General features: G+C 32.7%; 2 protein-coding genes across 2 annotated transcripts; both read right to left on the bottom strand.

The window, feature by feature from the left end:
* LOC109217756 lies at positions 4,959 to 5,291 on the bottom strand. Its single transcript, XM_019382027.1, has one exon. It carries the CDS (start codon positions 5,289 to 5,291, stop codon positions 4,959 to 4,961), a length of 333 nt encoding a protein of 110 aa, XP_019237572.1.
* LOC109217748 lies at positions 5,345 to 7,584 on the bottom strand. The gene is made up of 4 exons (XM_019382019.1): positions 7,019 to 7,584; positions 6,320 to 6,870; positions 5,521 to 6,131; positions 5,345 to 5,389 (listed from the first exon to the last, which is right to left on the bottom strand). Exons 1-4 carry the CDS (start codon positions 7,582 to 7,584, stop codon positions 5,345 to 5,347), a joined length of 1,773 nt encoding a protein of 590 aa, XP_019237564.1.

The following is a 14,832-nucleotide window of genomic DNA, read 5'->3' as shown; positions in this document are numbered from 1 at the left end:
ATGGCCTTTAGTTTTGGTTAAACTTTGAGTTTTGTTACAGTTTAATTTTTGTGTTTTCCTTCAGTTGTCTTCAATTTTGTTAAAGCTTTGGTTGTTTGGTTTATTGTAGAAAATGCGCTCAAAAGTAGCCGCTTCTAAAAGCAAAATGAAGGTTGCTGGAAAAGGCGTTAAGTTTGATTATGCGAAAAGATTGAGGGAGTTGCCTTCAAGCCCTGATTCTGAATCTAATATAAACGTCCAGGCGCCACACTGTGATGATTTTGAGTCTCATGCTCCTCCTAAAAATTCGCAACAAGAGAGCAGTCGGATGACTCGTTCTCAAACGAGAAATACTCCCACTCCAGTTAAATCATCGAGTGACTTGCCCTCACCGCCTTCTTCTGAAGCGAAAACGCATGTCTGGGATCCCGATGATGATGATTTTGAGTCTCCTCCTCCTCCAAAAAAGTTGCAACAAGGGAGCACTCGAGTGACCCGGTCGCAAACAAGTAATACTCCTACTCCGGTTAACATTGTTAGAATATGGAGTAAGAAATGTGGGAGACCTCAAAAATTAAAAGAAAAGCTGAAAGTTGATTTGGTTAACGAAGATGATGTAGGCCGCAATGTTAAGCCGAAAAGGAGAAAGATCAAGGATGATGGTGATAGTGGCCTTAATTCCTTATCGAAAGAACAAAGGTTTGCTATTCGCTCCAAATTGAATGAGAGAAAAGCTCAGTTGAAGGTATTCCCTGTGTTGCTAGTAATTTATACATGCTTATACAATTTTATACAAAGTTATACAGTTGTTTATACATCTTTATACAAGTTCTGCTATACTTATTTATATATTTTTATAAAATGTTTTAGTATAATTTTTGTTCCTGATCTATTTCTTGTTATTTTTTCTTATTCAAGGTTGGGGACTTCTATATACAACCAGTTGATTATTTCCACAACAGGATTAGCTCCCACACCGAGACTGAGATTGTGAGCATTTTGAAGCAATATTTGACTGACACACAGCTTCAGATGTTCCGTGCTAGTTGTTTTGGGTACTTCTTGGACCTCCCTCAATTTAAAATTCAAAATCAACTTATTCATTGTATATTATTGAGGGAAGTCGTCCCAGGACGTGAAAGGGAGTTGTGGGTGCAAATTAATGGTTATTTGTTGCGTTTTGGTATTGGAGAGTTTGCTGTTATCACTGGTTTGAAGTGTGTATACGACGATGCCACTTTCTATGACAAACCAAATGTTAATAGGTTGCTAAAAGAGTATTTTCCAGGAGATGGAAAAAAGGCTATAACTAGGGGGGAGCTTCTTGATCGCTTCAAGAAAAAGAACTGGAAGTCGGACGAAGATGCGTTCAAGATGACCTTGATGGTGTTTGTCCATCATTTCATATTTTCAGATGCCAATAATCATGGTATCAACAAAGATGATTTGATATCATTGAAAGTGGTCAATATCAGATGTATTCTTGGGGAAAAAAGTTATTTGAAGATATTTTAAGGACAATGAGGGACAGACAGCGTGACTATTTGACAATGTATAGACTTGGAGGTTTGCCACTTGCATTACAAGTATGGTCTTTTGAGTGTTGCTCTATTGTTGACAAGCATCTAGCTGTTCGCGTTGGAACAAATGTGCCACGCATTCTTAATTGAAAAGTGACTGAAACTCCAACATATGGGGATTTGACTGGCGGGGTGATCATGTGTAGTATCGACAAGGTAAACATTTTGTACCATAATACTTCTTCATATATGATTTCAGTTTTTCTGTATGTATATTTATGAATATGTTACAATTTCCTTTTTCTACCATTGTAATCCAGTTTTTTTTCTTGTAGTTGAACTATAGGAACATTTCCCCTACTCGTGAAGAGCTGTCAACTCTGAACATCGACACGCTTTTTGAAGTTAATGTCGATGATGTTGCATCAGGGGATGTGCATGTGGTGCCTGCCTTTCACACTGATGATTCTGTCGTTGCATCTCCACCTTGTCCTCAGAATATGGAGCAACAGTCTAAACGACCTTATCCTCAGAATACGGAGCAGCAGTCTAAACGACCTTTTGCTCAGAATATGGATCGACGGCCTAACCCGAGTTATGATCCTTTGGTGCGCATTGATCTGTTGAATGCTGAAGTTGAGAAGTTGAGAAGTGTTGTTGGAAAGATACTGGATCTTTAACTTTTCTGTAGTTTATCAGTACTTTTTGTATATACATGATTTTTTGGTTATAAACATGGTTTTGTTGATTTTTTTTTGTTGTTGTTGTAGTTGACTGATACAGTGACGACACTCAACAATTATGTAGTTTCTTCCTTTGAAAAAGTGTTCAATTTTCTGAATATGAAGGAAACCAAGCAAACGAGGGAGGATTTTACTGATTCTAAGGTAATTGTTTACTGATAAAACCAAATCACTCAATAGTTATGCCTTCTCTGAATCATCACTCAACAGTTATGCCTTATCTTTCTATTGTTTGTTATTATATTCATCAGCGCGTGTCTGATGACAATACATCTGGTCTTAGCGAATATGATGGCTATCAATATGATGTTGTTCCTGACTTTGTCAATCAAGTGAATCAAGATGACGTGCTAGCTGACGAGGGAGTTACTGATGGTGTTGATCATGGTATTTGTTCTACATTTTATCTTCTTTTTTTTGTCTGATTTTTCTTTTCTTCATTTTAATGTTTTTTATTATTTGTTTTCTCCATCTAAGGGGCAGCAGGTGATGTCAAGGGTGACACATTTTGGGATGACATTGGCGATGAAGATTTAGCTATGCTACAGATGTCCCAAATTGTGCTTCAGAAACAATCCATCATAGACGTAGAAGATGATTTCATTTCTCCTGAAAAGTCAGTTTGACAGAAAATACCAGGAAAATATGCCAAATCTCCATATTTGCCAGTTTTTGATTCGGGGGCATCAGGATCGGCGCCCAAGCTCATTTTTTATATCAAGCATCCTTTCACGATCGAAATTAACGATTTTGATCCATTGTCGCCATTGGCTAAAGAGTTTTGCGCGTTTGTTGATAATGGGATGGATACGAGGCGAAGGTATCTTCACTTTCTTTAATCTTTCATGTTCTGATTTTAAACTTGTCAATGAATGTAGTTCTGATTACTTTTTATTTTTTGTGATTTGAAGTGCCAAAAATATATATCCCGATGAAGTAAATAAGCTTGCGGAAGCTTTTACTTTTGGCTCGTGTAATGTGACCACGAAGGATTGGTTCCACTCACTTGCATATTGTGGTCGACCTTTCATTGACACGGTCTTTAATAAATTTATGTTCTAATGCCTTTTTTTGTTTGTTGCATATCTTTATTATTTGAGATCCCCATGGTGTATACATAGCCTTGTATAATCACGGTATAAGATTGTATAACATTGTATAAGATTGTATAACCTTGTATAAATATGTATACCTCTGTATAATAGTATATAAATTTCTATATTTAAAATATCTGGTAGTGATGGTTGTTCTGTTTTATTTCTTGTTTCAGCACTTGGATGTCCTCTTTTATTATTTGAGGAAGAGGGGAAAATATGGGCCGAGTGTTGCCATGCGGTTTACTACAACCAACTTTGCCTTTGGTAACAAAATCAACTCCCTGTATAAAGTTTTCAAAGTGAATCAAGATCCTTCAGTGATTCCTGAAGGGCATGAGATAGAAGAGTACATTAGAGGATATTATTGTGATGCAAATGTCCCGTGGCACACTGTTGACCACGTCTTATTCCCTATCTATGTGAAGCGCGGAAGAGCAAAATTGGGCCATTAGGTTTTGGGGGTGTTTACCTTCATAGATAGGTGCATCCACATCTATGATTCTAATCGTGGAGCTATTAATGATAGACTTGTTTTGGATGCTGCATTACCTTATGCAATTCTAATACCTTACTTCTTGAAGAGTTCTGATTTTTATGTCGAGAAGAAGGGCATTGATTGGAACAATGGTGCATATACCGATAAATCCCATTCTGATGCTTTGCAGATTAATCTGGTTAATAATGTTCCCCAACAGATCAAATGGTAGGTTAATCTCAATTGTTTTACTATTTTACTATTAGTTTACCTATTTGAATCTGATTTTTTTCTTTTTAATTACAGTGATTGTGGTGCTTTTGTTGCTGGCTTTGCTGAGTATTTCATCCTTGGTAAGGAAATTCGAAAAGATAATTTTGACATTGAGACACTTCGCACCAGGTGGGGATCTCTGTTGTGGGATTATGGAAGGAAAAAATAACAGTCCGGTGCAATTAGTGGTGATGAAATCACAGGGAGACTTTTCAAGAAGAGGAAGAGGGGGCGACCGAGAAAGTAGTTCTGTTTTTCCCATTTTACTGTAGTTTTTCTATGTATCAGGAGTTGTTGCCTAGTTTTGTCTAAGTACTATTCTGCTACTTGTGAGATAGCATTAAAGGATTTTATAGATGTTTTTTTTTTTGTGTAATTTACGGTAGTCATTACACATTGTGGCTGTGAATGAATTATATTTTAATGAATATATCAGTTGCTTTTGTCCTTTAACAAAGTATGTATTTTCATTATGGTTGCAGTTTTGTTATTGTAGCAGGGTTTATACATATTTATACAAACTTATACTCTCATTTATACATCTGTATACATATAATACCAGCAGTTCTGTCTTGTATTTGTACAATGTATCAATATATTTCACCATTAAAAACAGCAACACACTATTATTGGACAATCAAAACATGTATAATGAAACATATTTAACACAATTGCAATATATAGGATAATCAAAACATGTATAATGTTAACACAATTGCAATATATAGCGTAAGTTGTAAATCTTTATTGACATTTGTAATTCAATTACTTGTGAGACTTAACTACTCAACATTTGTAACTCTATTCTTTGTGAAACTTAACTACTCAACATGACAACAAATGTAATAGGAAGTGTTATGTTTTCAACTAGCTATTTTGGTCGATTCCTACATGTTTTTCTATTGTGACCACCTTGTCCACACACAGAACATGAAAATGCCCTCTTAGACTCTTTTTCTGAAGCAGGTTTGAGTCTTTCCTTTCTTGGCCTTCCTGCATTCCTTCTCCCTTTAGGTGGTAAGACCACATCTTCCATCACCTCTGTTGGGATTACCCATAGACTCTCATCTGGCATCGGATTCACTGGAAATTCATAAGTTCTAAGGAGTTTATCCTTCTTGTAGTAAAAAGAGCAATACTGGCCAGGTTTCAGCTGCTGGTTCTTCAAAACCGCCCAAGCATGCGGACATGGAAGTTCATCCATTTGAAATTTTTCACAACTGCATGTTCCCTCTTCAAGGCACACTATGTTTCGCCTTACCCCTTCAAACACAGTATATCACTTCTCCTAGCAGGCCTCACCTGCAAAAGTTTTTTTTTTAAAAAAAAAGTGAAAGAACATTATACATTATTATACAGAGATATACATCCTTATACAAGCAGTAAAATGCAAGTCAGCAGTGCGAAGCATCATTATATTTGATTCAATTTACCGTCATTTGCTCCGATGCAGTCAGATTTTCCCGAAGGAGTTTATCGTACTTTTCGCCAAGCTCTGTAGATGTCTCCATTGCACTTTTTCTATTTTTGTTGTTCCACTGTTGTAGCAAATTTGTCATGTACTCCAGCAATCGCATTACTGGTAACTCTCTAGCATCCTTGTTTGCTGCATTAATTGACTCTGCAATATTGGAAGTCATTACCATCGATCTTTTCACTTTGGAATATGCCCTAGACCACCTTTCGTATCCAATTTCGAACAAGTAAGGCTGCACTCTCGGATCAATTTTGCACATCTCTGTCATATGGTACTCAAACTTCTCTACCGTGTAAGCTCTAGCCAAAGCAAAGAAGATATCCTTCAATTGTTTGTGATGTTTCTTGAATGTGCACTTTACATTCTGCCACAAGTGAAACATGCAAATACAATGTGGTACTTCTGGGTACACAGCTTTTGTGGCATTGAAGATGCTTTCATTTCTATCTGAAACTATACACATCCCTTCCCTAACTCCAAAAGTACCCTTTATCTGGACAAAGAACCACTCCCAAGATTTGTTATTCTCTGAATCTACAATTGCATATGCAAGTGGAAGGATTTTTCCTGTTTATACAAAATAGATATTAGGATTCAGACAATTATACAATATTATACACAGTTATACACAATTATACAATTTTATACCAACTGCAATTTTATAAAAACAGTAGATGTGAAATTCTATACACTTTTATACATGAAACTACAACATTATACAAACTGCAGAAACAAGGTAGATGCAGTCAACTCACCAGCTCCATCCTGTGTGCAAGCAGTCAATATGGTACCCTTATATGCTGCTTGAAGCAAACTTCCATCAAAAACCATTATCGGTCTGCAATGCTCCCAGCCTTTGATAGATGCATATAGCGAAACATATGCATAACGAAAGCTTCCATCTTCTGATTTGTGCAACTTTATAACCGTTCCTGGATTTGTTTGCTCTAACATATAAAAATACTTCGGCAACTCCTTATATGAATCACTCGGACTCCCTCTTATCATTGCTATTGCTATCTCTTTAGCTCTCCATGCTTTCATGTAGCTCACTTCAATCCCGTGTTGCTTTTGTATGTCCTCTATTATATCATTTGCGGTGTAAACTTTTTTTGGATTAACATACTTGTCCTTGACTATACTAGCAATCACACCCGAAGTAGCTTGACGTTGTGTTAAGTATCTTTCACCATAGCCGCATGTGTGATTATTATTGTAACTTCTCGCTTTGAATATGTTTGACTTGAAAACGGCAGAAGATTTGAAACTCCAAGCACAATTTTCATCCATACACATAAGGTGATACCTAGGATTAAAGATCATTCAACTTCCAAATACACTTGTATACAAAAACATAACTACATATATACTAATTTTAATACCTAGATACAAATATATACTACTTTATACATATTTGTACATATATATAACAGAATATACAATTATTTACATACCTTGTTGTGCTTGATCTCTTCACCTTGAATTGGAACCTTTCACGTATAGCCAAGTTCTTCATCACACTGACAACTGTCTCTTTATCCTTATAAACTTGATCTTCCTCAACAAATTCGTTCAATATATCATCTATTATACCCGTGTTTTCACTAAATTTCGTGTTTTCAATAAATTTGATATCAATAATCTCAGTGCTATCAATTGTTGATACATCTCTAGAATCTGAACTTGTAACAACCAAACAGCTGGAACTTGTAGCAACTACACAACTAGAACTTGTAGGAACCAAACGATTTTCATATATCTCTTTCACTGTCACAAACAAAGGATATTCAGTGAAATTCAAGTTTTTCTTCTTTAATTCGATATACACCTTCACACCTGTATCGTTGTAAATCAGGATCGGTGGCAAACCAACATTTGGGAGAAAGTTAATCTCTATTGTGTTTATCTCACTATCGATTCTAATCTGTTCCGAAATAGCTGCAACTAAATTGTTGTAGGTGAATGTCGACTCGATATTACACAATCGCTGACGAAATTGATAAACTTGTTTTCTTCCCATTCACCACTATGAAGAACGTAAACTGGAAAAATCTCCATCGAACAAAAAATGGAAATCAAAATTGAAGCAAAAACTAAAATTGCGTTGATTTGCAAACAAATTTTACTTTTCGTGTTTGATTTGTTGTTAATTCGAGATGAAGAAGAAATTCTAGGGTTTTTGGAGCTGCATTCATGGGAAGATCTCGTTTTTGAAGTATTTGGGGAAGAAGGTTGGAAAGAATCTGAGAAAATGCAGAAAATCCCGCTTTTTACTCCCAAAAAAACGGAATTAACGCTCCTTTTTCAGATATGGGCCTATAATTTTTGGGCTACTCAATTGTAAATTGAAATATGGGCTATAAAGCTGAAAATGAGGCAGCCCAATTGTTTTAATATGAAATTTTTCCGACATATATGTCATATAGATATACAGGAATACATGTTATTTTCTTTCCCGTTAAATTTTTGAAAGCTTTGCGAACATAACACTATTAATTGGTGAGCCTGAATGTTTATCTCCATAATGCATCAAATATTTATAACTTTCAATGAGCAGTACACAAAAGTTATGAACATAAAATTACTCGGCTATTGGAGATAGAGCGGGTCTAGGATATAAACTTTGTGGATCCGCCTTTAAGATTTTTAATATGAAACGTAATCTATTTTTATCTTTAAGGTTCTTAATTATGTATTTAAATCTATTATTTGTGTGCAATATTAATAAATTTCTTAACATAAACTCACGTCGTAATGCTACATCCACCCCTTATTGGAGATTTCATTTAAAATTATGCGGGGTGGACTTACCGCCATTCCTAGCTCTCAGAGGCTAGAAGAACGTGGGAAATTTCTTGATTTATTTTTGACTAATTTGCTTTTTTTCTGCGCTAGCAAATGTTTGAGGAATACTAGGAAGAAAACTCTATGTTGAACACTTCAAATTCATTAGACATCGCATAGAACTCTTTGATATTTAGCACATGCTAAGCACCGCTATTATTTTTTATCTATTATATTGTATTTTTTAATAAAAAGGAGATTTTGGAATAATGTAACACAAATTATCACGATATTTATTAGATACGACATTCCTAGCTAATATTGTTATCATGTTGATCACTTCTTACCAATTTTAATATAACTTCAAATATATCTAATCAAAACAAATAAAACTAACAAGAACTAGAACTCTCACTATTTTTATGCTTTAATTTTTACTTATAAATTTTAGTATAACTTAAAAATATATTTAATTAACAATTAAAACTAATAAAATCTGGAACTCGCACTACCTATATGCTTTAGTTTTAACTTATAAGTTAAATAAATATTTTTGAATGATATATTGTGTTAAAGGTTTATTAGTTTTTACATATAAATTTAATAATAGTTGCAGGGATTACACGTGCGAGGCACGTGACATAGAGACTAGTTAGTATAAAAAGTCCCTAAATTATTTTCTGTTGTGTGGGGAACGAAAAAGAGGCATTTTTAGCCCAAGGTATTAATTTAATGGAAGGGGTAGGCCAGAGCCAAAGTTTTAATGAAGGGCAGATGCCCTTAATTTCGCATAGTAAAGGGGTATTTTTGGCCAATCTGAAGTTTAATTAGTTTAACCTTTGGAGGAGCACTACTCACGTGCTGAGGAGTTAAGTTTATTTTTCCTTTTTTCTACTTTTCATTCTTTGATTATCATCATTGCCATGATTCAAAGTGTTTTATTCAGGTTTTAAACTTTTTTTTTGTTTCAAAATTTTTAGGAGAAATGCGTGATGTTACTCATAAATATATAGAGTAGTAAAATAAGTAAATAGTCATTAAAAGCTTTTTCTTAATCATGTGCAAATTCTTAATAAGTTATCCTAATTAAGTAATAAACGGTTAATTTAAAGAATAATATATGTATTTATTGATTTAATGTAAATATTAAGTATGCATTCGTTTTTCTGTCCGTGACTTGGTACCAAAAGAAATCTAACAGCATCGAGGTAGGTCGTAAAAAGAAAAATATCCTCACGTAATATACTACATTCTGAGAAAGCTTGTATACTTTTTTGTATATGGTGTTTATACAAATCTAATAAATATACATGACACATGTCAAATGTCTTTACAAACATGAGTATTATTAAATTATAATTAATTAATGCTCATTCTTACCTTAATTATTAACTTTTTCCTATCCCTATCCCAATGAATCGAAACTAAAGCTCTTATTTTCTGTTGAGTATAGTTCGAGTAAGCCTTGATTAATGAGCCCCCCGAAAGCTTGATGCCAATTAACGAAGTTTTTTTCTAGCTATATATCTCCGTTTAATTATAGTCATTGAATAAATAAAACTTTGACGAATAATTAATCGATTGGGCATTCTTCAATCTGCATACTATATGTGACTTCCCTTTCATTCTATTTCCGGATGCTATCTCTATATACACCTCCTCGTGCGTGTCAAATAGTGATGATGAATCCCTCTCCCCCTCTTTTCTCTTTTTTCCCCTTTTTCGAATAAGGGAGGAAAGAGAAAAAGTAAAAAAAAAGTGAATTCAACATTCGGGCTCAAGTTAAAATTCATTTGATTGTGATAAATTAGTATAATTAAATATAAACACCTGAATGCGCATAAGTTTTTATATTGCATGACGCATCCGAGAGCATTTTGAACAAATTTTCACAACTCCGAATAGCTAAACTACTTATCTTCCTAACAGCAGAGTTTCAACCATAAGAAAACTTACGATATAAAAAAAAATGAGAACCATGAAAATTCCATGTGGATGAAACAAAAAACTAATAGCATTCAACTTTTGAGAACCACAAATTTTCTACGTTGAAACAAGCGTTTTGAATTTAAGACCAAGCACATTATTTTTATTAGATTCAATAAATGATAGTGACGTCCATTTAACTACAAACAAATACTAAAATTCTAGATAGACTCTCAAGTTATAGTCTTTTGTTTAATTAAGGATAAGTAAAAGTTAAATGCAATGAAAGCAATAGCTTGTAGTATTTGTTAATGTAACTGCATAACGTAATATCGGCCATGTTAATCTGAGGAAAATTGGACAAAACTGTGGGCTTTCACCTTAAAGTCCGGAAAAAACTATGGTCTGTTTTACTCATTACTCCCTCCGATCCAAAATAAATGATTTTTTGGATGTTTTCACACAGATTAAGAAATCTACCTTTTAGCATTAATTAGCAATAGAATTGATCATATTAACCTTTACTATCTCACATAAACACTCCTAACACATATTCCAACACTATTTACTCCAAGGACAATGTAGGAAAAATATAATTAATTCATTCTTGAAATCTGGAAAAATCATTTATTTTGGACCACACGAAAAATGCCAAAAAATCACTTATTTTGGACCGGAGGGAGTACTTTATTAGAGCAAGGAAATAAGGGGTGTTTATGTTGTGGTATTGGAGCAAATTAATAATAAAAATAGCACGAGTTAGCCAGTTTTCAGGCTGTTAATTGAAAATTAGTCAGCATTTGCAAAATTATTGAAAAATAGTCGTTATTTTGTTGAAACACAAAAAGTTCCAGCATAATGTGTTCGATTATGGAGCTACTTCATATAAACTTCCAGCAGGTTGGAAAGCACACGGAAAGTTCTAGCATAATATGCTGGATTATGGAGCTCCTGCGAATAAACTTTCAACATTTTATGTTGGAACTCTTACATATTATGAAATTCCAACACATTATGCTGGAATTTCATATATAAAAAAATTAAACTCCAGCATATTATGCTAGAATTTGTGTTTTTATTCAGATCTTACTTTTATACGAAAAACAGCTAAATTTTGAGTACTTTTATAACTGGGGCTATTTTTTAATTACCAGTTGTAAATCTAGTTATTTTTGATTTACTTTCCCAAATTAATATCAACACAAATTTTTGCATAATACGATGTTCGGTTAGCTGTGATTTTTTCTTTTTTTGAAACTAATATAATGTCTTGTTGACGATATTAAATAATAATAGATGTATTAAGTTGTACAGGAATCCAGATTTTTTTGTGTGTACCAAATTAGAACGTGAATATTAGCAATAACTATTTAATAAAAATGCGCTATTAAAGTAAGTAATTTATATATAACAATCCCACCATTATTAATCATTGTATAACAATTCTTTTTCTTTTCTTATAATGATCATACGTACCCGCGCGATGCGCGGATTTAATTCAAAAGGGATGAACAGTGAGAAATATAATAAAAATAGATGTATATGTAGCATTAATCATGTGAAAGACCAAAGTCCTCTCCATTGTTGTATCAATTAAAAGTGTCCTTGCTTGTTATTTTTGCCTTTAAAAGTACGCTTGGAATATTTATGCATAACATTTTCTTCCATATTCTTGATAATAATATATTGCATAGACGCTTGATATCATATGTCGTCATCTAGTATAATAACACATTCCTCTGTGGGTTCGATTATATAATTTTAAAATTTAAAATTCTCGCACATAACTTCATTTTAGGAAGAAAATCGCTAGATGCGATGAAGAAAACTCAAATGTTTTATTCTATAAATTATGATTGATGTTAGTACAAATTAATTTTATGATATTTGGAACTAAAAGTAATTGTTAACCAAGTTAGTGATTAAACACCCAAAAATAACGCTTGAATCGGCAGTTTCTTAAGTTTTGAAATAACGCAATCCATTAGTGTGACTTTAGTTCTTTTTTATCATACTATTCTTTCTTTTATCATAATTATAATTCGAGATGAATTAATATCTTATATGAGATTATTTCTAAATAAACATGTATTTACAAATGAACCACTTTATGATTTTTATCACGAGTTACACGTAAGAAGGGACTGAAGATTGAAATGATGATTATGGATAAATAACAAATGAATTTAGAAAATTAGTAAATAAAGATTTTTTTAGATTCATTTAGTTATAAATTATTCTTATTCATTTTGGATCATGTTATATTTTTATATTATATGCAGAGGCGGATCTAGAGTATGGTATATGGGTTCTCGGGAACCCAGTAACTTTTGGAGATCTAACTTAATTCATTCTGGAGGCTCCAACCAGGGATAAGAACATGAGTGCTCCAAGATTTTAGTATCTAGTTACAAATGTAGTACCAAAACCATACCCAATAAGCTAGCCTTACCACAATTAGCCATTACCCAAATGCATCTTATTATCAACTATAGCTATCCATGTATAAGTAAAATAAGTGTCATCGTAAGGACAAATTAAAAGTAAGCGATGTATTTACCTCGCATTCCATCGCTTCATCTACGCCTTGAATAGTATTGAAGTCGGGATCCTAACAAATATAAAAAAATAAGTGAGTTCAAAAAGACTTAAAACATGCAATTTAACGAAAATCTGCAACTTAAATACAGATTTTTGCAACTGGTTATCCCATGAATATGCACATCGAAATTAAAAAATATATGAAGAGCATATCAAAAAATTCAGATTTGTAAATACACACCCATGTAATCAAAAAATAGAGTTACCAAAACGAATTATGAGAAAATAATAGTTTTTAATACCTTTTCATCTTGCAGAACTGATTCAATCGAGAAAGTAGCATCTCAATTGTAACGATCTGGTATTTTCCACAGACGAACAATCCGAACTTTCAACTTTCATTGCATTTGCGAAATTATTATATCATTAACTAAATCCCTTTGAGTAGCCATATTTTGCAAGCCGTATGTTTCTTGAATTTTTGGTAGCAACATGAAGATTTGAATCGGTTGGAGAAATGTCCGTTTGAAGCAGTTCCATATGGTCTCGTGTGATTCAATCGTGCAATTTGGTTGGAAAAATCGTGGTTTCGTGCATATGGTTGAGGGGTTGTACACTATTTTTAGTTTAGGTTTTGTAGAGGATGAGGGGTTTTAAATGTGGAATTTTTTATTTTTTAAATAATAAACTAAATCATTTTTTAAAATTAAAGAGTAAACAACATAACTTTTTAAAATTAAAGAAATATGAATTTTTGAATTAAATTAAAGCTCTTTTCTTAAAAAAAAAAAGTTACGGCGTTCATGGTTCAAAAATTTCGAAGGAGCTTTTATTTCCAAATAATTTTGAATCAGTTAATTTTTTTAAAATGTATAAAATTAATTGATTTAAAAAAAATCTCAAATTTTAAATTAAATAAAACTCTTTAAAAAAAGTCCTGTTTTCATGGTTCAAAGTTAAAGAGTAAAAAACATACTTTTTAAATATGTAATTTGTAATTTTTATATAATAATTTAAATCAAATTCATTTTTTAAAGTTAAAGATTAAAAAAACGTATCAAACGTGGGAGTTTTAAAGACTCCCAGTGTCTACAAACAATTTGAACTGCTTTTAACAAATTTAAAACCGTAGAACACATTAGCATGTAAGTTCAACTGCATTATCATATTTAAATTTTTATTTGAAATAATTTTAAATTATTTTGAATCTTTCAAATTAGTTGGAAGTGTGTCCAAAAATTGGACACATATTTAATTTATGTATTAACACTTGGCACAATAATATGGCTTTGCTTCTCCTATTCTATATAGATAGATGACCATATGAACAATCTCTTTATTATTTGCCACCACCTAAACTATACTTTGGATTATAACCTCAGCATAATTAGTAAGTGAATCAGAGGCTTAAACGAATTAGGAGTATCATTTATCAGCAAAGGTTGCATGATTACTTGAAAAAAATGTCATACATGTATTAAACCACATTAATTTATCATGATTAAGTAACAAATTAAATTTAAAATATATACTAATTAATATACCTCTCTATAATAGTATCCCCATATAACAATATTTCACTATAAAAGTCAAGCTTTTTTCGGAACCAACTTTCATGTTATGTTATAATTTTTGTTCTTTATAACAGCACCTCGCTATAACAACCAAAAGTATCCGGAACAAACTAGCCTGTTATATAGAGTTTTAATGTAATTCGCCTTTTCTCGGGTAATCTTTTTATTTACTGTACTATAACAACTTAGGTTTAAGCTCAGTTATTGTATTCAATTCAGTGTTTAACACTGAATTATGACTACATGTGGCTAGGTTCAAAGTTGGTCAAAACTACGTACATTTTTAATTAAATTTATACTAACAAAACCTTCAAACCTAAACATCATTTTCAATTTAATTAAAGATGATGACCTCGTAAATCTCAAAATTTTATTCCACATTTAGATAAGGTTCAAATGTAATCCAAATACCCATCTTTCTGTCAAAGCCCCCGCCCCTCCCT

Source organism: Nicotiana attenuata, chromosome 2, assembly GCF_001879085.1.
Source record: "Nicotiana attenuata strain UT chromosome 2, NIATTr2, whole genome shotgun sequence".
In the NCBI taxonomy this organism is placed as follows: domain Eukaryota; kingdom Viridiplantae; phylum Streptophyta; class Magnoliopsida; order Solanales; family Solanaceae; genus Nicotiana; species Nicotiana attenuata.
Note: the sequence above shows the minus strand (reverse complement) of the source record. Positions and strands in the feature narration are given on the sequence as shown.

Excerpts from the sequence above, each read along its gene's own strand:
- LOC109217756 (XM_019382027.1), bottom strand. The coding sequence starts at position 5,291 with ATGGATGAACTTCCATGTCCGCATGCTTGGGCGGTTTTGAAGAACCAG.
- LOC109217748 (XM_019382019.1), bottom strand. The coding sequence starts at position 7,584 with ATGGGAAGAAAACAAGTTTATCAATTTCGTCAGCGATTGTGTAATATC. Across the intron at positions 6,132-6,319 it reads TTGCACACAGGATGGAGCTG|GAAAAATCCTTCCACTTGCA; the intron begins GTGAGTTGACTG and ends TTGTATAAACAG. Across the intron at positions 5,390-5,520 it reads CTGCATCGGAGCAAATGACG|GTGAGGCCTGCTAGGAGAAG; the intron begins GTAAATTGAATC and ends AAACTTTTGCAG.